Source organism: Barbus barbus (assembly GCF_936440315.1).
Source record: "Barbus barbus genome assembly, chromosome: 34".
NCBI lineage: Eukaryota > Metazoa > Chordata > Actinopteri > Cypriniformes > Cyprinidae > Barbus > Barbus barbus.
Window position 1 is genome coordinate 23,968,632 of NC_136762.1, and position 6,000 is coordinate 23,974,631.

Consider the following 6,000-nt stretch of genomic DNA (forward strand, 5'->3'; position numbering starts at 1 on the left):
CACTACACTTAACCAAAAAATGGATAAAGACAAAAGAAAACACTCAAAAAACTTCAGTGAATTTGAGAAGACCCTTTTTAAACAAATTGTATCAAACTATCCTGTAGTTGAAAACAAACAGCATGATTCAGGTACAGAAAACAAGAAGAAGAAAGCATGGATTTCCATATTGAATGAATTCAACTCAAATGAAAAAGTAACCAAACGGACACTCCAACAAGTTCAGGTATGATTTATTGTTGCCCCATTCTTACAAATCAGTAAATTATAAATGTTTTCATTAATGAAATGTAAAAAGAAAACAATATTATGTAGAACTCCAACTTCAGAGTGTATAGTATCTTGTAAAGGTCCTCTGGAAAAACATAAAAATAAACCTGAAAAAAACAACTGCTGCTACGCGTCAAGAGCGTTTCAAGACAGGTGGGGGACTTCCAGTTCCACCAGACACAGAGGAGTTGGGGGACTTGTTGGCTGGGATTATTGAAAGTCAGCAACCCCTGGAAGGTATTCCAGATGATGACCATTTGGACAGTTCAGGTGAGGAATCTTTCAAAGACTCATTTGATAGGACACGTCTCATTTACAGTAACATGTGTTATCCCATCCAACATACAGTAATTAAATGCAAGTCATGTCTTGTAACAAAAATGACGTAATGACCTTTATTGTTGAAGTCAAATGTAATACTAGATTTTTTTCTTCCATACAAAGATGACCTGATCTTCACCCAGGACTTGGGGGGCGCAGGGAACAGTCAAGAGGCTCAAATGAATCCATCAGCAGCCAGCACCAACATGCAGCAGCATCCAGTCTCCTGCGGTAGCATTAGTCAGCATCCAGCAGTCTCTAATCCAGGCAGCAGGTCAAGAGGGAAAAGGATGACCATTCATGAGAAACTTGCCATAGAGTTCCATGAATATAAATTAAAATATTTAAAAGAAGAACATGAAGTCAAAATGAAAATTCTTCATCTTGAGTTGTCTATGAAAGAGAGAGAGATGAAGCAGCAGCAGTGTCAATTGTCTTTGGAACCAAACCTGAGTTAAATAAAAAAAAATGTCCTGAAATTTTTTACCTGTCTATGCCAATCATTTATGTATCACTCAAGGCACATTTATGAGAAGTGCTGCAAAGCAAAAGCATCTCTGTAAGCAAGTCCATTTCTGTCATTGGCTAGCTCAGGGATGGGGACATGTTGGTCATCATCATCTTCAATATCAGGGTCTGGGCAGCCACACTGTTTAAGAAAATTATGAAGCACTGCTGTTGCAATAATAACAATGCAGCACCTCCTAGGTTCAAACCGCAGTGTATTTCGGAGACACTGGAAACGATTCTTCCATACACCAAACATGCGCTCTATTAGCCCTCTGGTGAGAATGTGAGCTTGGTTATAGCGCTGTTGCTCTGGTCTGACTGGATGGAGATAAGGGGTGAACAATAAGTTTGTCTGTGCATACCCACTGTCACCAAGTAGAATTCCAGAGTGTTGTCTTGCTTCAAACTGAGTATATAAAGAGGAGTTGTGGAAAATCCTTGAGTCATGAGTTGAACCTTTCCAGCGTGCAACAATATTGGAGAACTGCATAGTGGGAGTGCACACTCCTTGTACATTTATTGAAAACCAGTTTTTACGATTTCTGAATTCCTCAGCATCTGCTGTAGAGGGACACTTGATGGGAATGTGGCAGCCATCGATACAACCAATGACTCCAGGGAAGTTCCCATATTCATAGAAATCTAACTTGTAGGTGGCCTGTTCAGCAGCATTTGGGAACTTGATGAAATCCTTTTTCAGTTCACATATAGCACTGCAGACTTTGTGTACTATTTTGCACACTGTTGATTCACCTACACCACACAAATCCCCAGTTTCCCGATGGAAGGTTCCACATGCCAAAAACCTTAAGGTAATTAATATTTGTAAGGAAGGAGAAATAGGGGTGCCTCTGACTAAGTCACCTGAAAGCTTGGGCTGCAGCAAACCAATTATTTCTGTTGCATTTTCCTTTGACATACGGAAACGGTCAAGAAAATGTAAATCATCAAAATCATTTAGTGGGTTGCTCCTGTCTTTTAGCAACCTTCTCTGATTGGTCTCTGATTGTCATTGAAATAGTCAAGGTAATCCATTTTTTGCTACTGTGGACGTGAGCCTTGAGGCAAGCAGTTTTTAATCTGAGGTTAAACCTGCTTCTGACCAGGTTTAATTTAAGACTTAATTTAGATCTGGATTAGGTCTAATCCTACTTCTAGAAATCCAATTGTTTAAGTCAAGACTAGTGCAAGTCTGATACTATTGTAATCCATGTGTGAGAAAGCTACTTCAATAAATCCAGGTTTAATATGACATTTAATCTACGACTAGGCTTAATCCCCGTACGGGAAACCGGTCCATTATGCTTCTGTTAATATGTGGGCTATCTTACATAGGCCTATGAATCAATATCTCTGTATCACACATCACATATTCAATGCAATGTGTTGGATGACAGGTAATTTAGCTGATGTCTGTCAAATATATATTTTAGATATTATTTATCTCTGAAAAGCACAAAAACAATATTTTGCTGAAATCCACATGCATGTTCTACACTCTAATTTGATTATATAAGCATTCCACCCAAGTGTGCAATTCAAAATTCTCTCTTCCATTTTCATATTCTTATATAGCCTGTTCAAAAGCCTTCAGACTCCCCCAGAATGTAACACCATGGGCATTTCTGCAGATGTTTACTCTGAGAACAAATGTCACGTCAGAAGAAGCCTATAGCCATTCCCTTCACACTGGTGTCTGCAACACATTTTAATCACTTGAGTGTCTCTGCTGCAGAAGATCCAGCCAGGGGTGTACACAGAGGAAATGCTGCAGAGAAACTTCCAAATGAGGAGAAATCCCTCCTCAAACTCAGCAGCCTTCTACGGACCAGCTATTTTAAGATTCTGCCAGACATTACTTCATATTTTTCAGCACAATCTCATGTTGTGTTGATTCCTTATGGTGAAAAGAAAGACATCTTGGGTTAAGTGTATCTTAGGGATTCTTTAAGAAGCAGTTGATTGCTTTGTGTTCCAGAAAGAGGGAAGGATCTTCTTCACTCACACACTCAAAAAAAGGAAATTAGCTGGTTATTACATTAAAACAAGCGTAACGTGTAATTTTAACAAAATTATTTCATGTTTCAAAGGTGAACGTGATAAAATAATGTAGGATAAGCATGAAATTCAACAAATTAACATTTGTTAAATTCAGTCATGTTGAGATAACGTGATTCAATATAGTCAGACTGATCTTGCACCGAAAATGGATTAGCGAGATCACGCGAGATGACAAACCGCGTGCTTCGGAAAATAACGAGATTATCACATGAAGAACTTGCCTGGCGTGCCTGGAGTTCATTTGGAAAAGGTAAGATAAAATCTGTTTTCATCCATCTACAAAACGATGTGTATAAAATCATCAGCAGACTGTCCATCATTTTCAGCAATATTTGGTTATGCTTGTTTGTTATTTTTGTACTCAGGCCGTTAATGTCATGCTGGCACATTCATGCTTACATACGTGACGATAGTTGGCTCGCAGTTAAAGGATAATTCCGGTATTTAGCACTTTGAGTCTCTTTTCTGGTTTATGGATGAACCAGAGTAGTGGACACAGAAATGTTGACGATGGGTCCTGTCTCGATTTTTTGACTCGTTTAGATTCGCCTTTGACCGCTTCAGTGGCTGGCTACGAGCATTCACAAACATGTCCTTAAAACAACCCTTAACGTTCGTGTTCAAAACTGTGCAACTCACCGAGTGGCTAGTGGTGTTCGTTGATGATTAAAAACAAATATATCGGCGCAATGTATGATTTCAATCCGTGTTATTTGCTATAGTGGAACTATTTTTTCAGATACCTCACAACTGCGTATAAACTTCCGCTCGATATTTGAGTCTGAAGCGCAGTAATATCAACGAGCACTGAGTCCTCCAACAGAAATCAATGGGATTTTACAAAATGCCAAATAAAACACGACAGAAACTGCATTTCGCTACGCTATTTGTTTTTAATCATCAACGAACACCACTAACCACTCGGTGAGTTGCACAGTTTTGAACACGAACGTTAAGGGTTGTTTTAAGGACATGTTTGTGAATGCTCGTAGCCAGCCACTGAAGCGGTCAAAGGCGAATCTAAACGAGTCAAATAGTCGAGACAGGACCCATCGTCAACATTTCTGTCCCCACTACTCTAGTTCATCCATAAACCAGAAAAGATACTCAAAGTGCTAAATACCAGAATTATCCTTTAAATAAAAACTCACTACCACATACAAATTATTTGGCCTGTTTTTTTTCATCATGTAATTCTTCTATACATGAACAAAAACAGTGTATCAAATGTCTGTTTGCGGTAAAGTAACTTATTACTGATCTTTTTGGAAATAACCGGGCCGGTTTGGGAGCCTCTCTCCTTGTCTTTCTCTCAGACAATAACACACACACACACACACACACCCCATCCTTTTTTTTCTTCCTTTAATAAGACAATATACCTTTATTCGAATGGAATAACTAACACTGAACTCATGATTACAACAGACAGGCCCTTGGTATGGCTTAGTTGAAGTATTTCACCGACTCAGCTAAACAATTTTAATGTCAATTGGTTATTTGATTACATTTGCATTATTATGAATATGGATCAAGTTAGTGATAGCTGTTTTACAGTAATACTGTAAAGATTGTGTGCTATAAATATGCATGTAATGCACATCAGTAAAAAAATCTTTGTCCTTGTTCATTTTATTTTTTGTCACAGGATGTCGATGAAAGCACTCAAATGGCCATAGCGGAGACAGTATTTGGAATCTTTGTCATTCGACAAGAAGGCGCAGAGCCTGGCGATGACCCCGCGGATGTTGGTATTGTCCTGGAGGGGGTGGAAGTGATGAGTGAGTTGGGCAATGTAGCTTTTGCTGTGGTGATGTTGCTGGGGCTTGTCTACGCGCTAAACCTGAGCTACCCCCAGGAGCTCAAGTACACTTTTGAGGTTCTGCAGAAGATCATTATGGAATTGGATGGAAACAAACTATCCAACAAAGGACAAGTTCTCAAAACACTGCTTTCCCGTTAAGAAACATCGCCATAGCAAAAGCTACACCAGAAAAGTTGTACCTTCTGTTTTGTTGTTTAGGTACTCCAGCACATTAAACTACAGGTGTAAGTGCAAATCTTGAAGGGGAATGTGAGTATAAAGGCAGGGCCCCATTTCCCAGTACTGTATATCAGTGTTCAGTTCATCTGGAGGTTTTTTGTGCTCTGTTTTTATTAAAAAATGTTCTCTCTGATGCAAGGTCCAGTCTATTGGCACTTAAGGAAAGCTGTATGCTGAATTATTTTTTCAGTTTCTCATAAAAAATTAAAGGGATAGTTCGGCCTATCCCTTTAAGACTAAGCTATGTTTAATTTTTTTTAAGTTTAAACATTTACAAATTTCGGGAGTTAAACTTTATTGTAAGATCTCCATTTGTCTTGTTTTTACCCTTGATGCCAACCATGCTGTAGACATTGTTGAAACTTGTTTAAAAAATGTCCCTACGTTTCAATGTAAAAAATTTAAATATATATTTATACAAAACATGTTCTAACTTTGGTAAATATTTTTTATTAACTTCTGTGTGAGTTCACCATCACATAAAACCACAGGTGCAAGATGTACAAAGTGCAAATGTTAAGAGTAGATTAAGTGGGATGCGAGTGAGAGGGCCCATTTCCCTGTATTCTAATAACAAACTTGAGATATATTTCCTTGTGTTATCAACAAGCAACTCAACTGTGTAAAACAATGTGCATTATAATTTTGGAAATACAATTTGATTGCACCTTTTCTCATTTGTTGTGTGTTGTTTCCACCATTAGAGTTTGTTAAAAAGGTTTTAATTTATTCAACTCAAAAGCTATTCTTTGAAGTAATGTAATTAAATCATGGAAAGGATTTCCATGTGATTA

The 6,000-nt window shown here is 38.1% G+C and overlaps 1 protein-coding gene and 1 pseudogene across 2 annotated transcripts; one reads left to right on the forward strand and one right to left on the reverse strand.

The window, feature by feature from the left end:
* Window positions 1-1,117: 1,117 nt before the first annotated feature.
* Window positions 1,118-2,136, reverse strand: LOC306853933 (putative nuclease HARBI1; annotated as a pseudogene). The gene has a single exon. The product of its transcript is annotated as a putative nuclease HARBI1 (transcript).
* Window positions 2,137-3,217: 1,081 nt separating this feature from the next.
* Window positions 3,218-5,249, forward strand: LOC306853952 (uncharacterized protein). The gene is made up of 2 exons (XM_079391675.1): window positions 3,218-3,412; window positions 4,811-5,249. Exons 1-2 carry the CDS (start codon window positions 3,371-3,373, stop codon window positions 5,123-5,125), a joined length of 357 nt encoding a protein of 118 aa, XP_079247801.1. The 5' UTR covers window positions 3,218-3,370; the 3' UTR covers window positions 5,126-5,249.
* Window positions 5,250-6,000: the final 751 nt, after the last annotated feature.

Excerpts from the sequence above, each read along its gene's own strand:
- LOC306853952 (XM_079391675.1), top strand. The coding sequence starts at position 3,371 with ATGAAGAACTTGCCTGGCGTGCCTGGAGTTCATTTGGAAAAG. Across the intron at positions 3,413-4,810 it reads CTGGAGTTCATTTGGAAAAG|GATGTCGATGAAAGCACTCA; the intron begins GTAAGATAAAAT and ends TTTTTGTCACAG.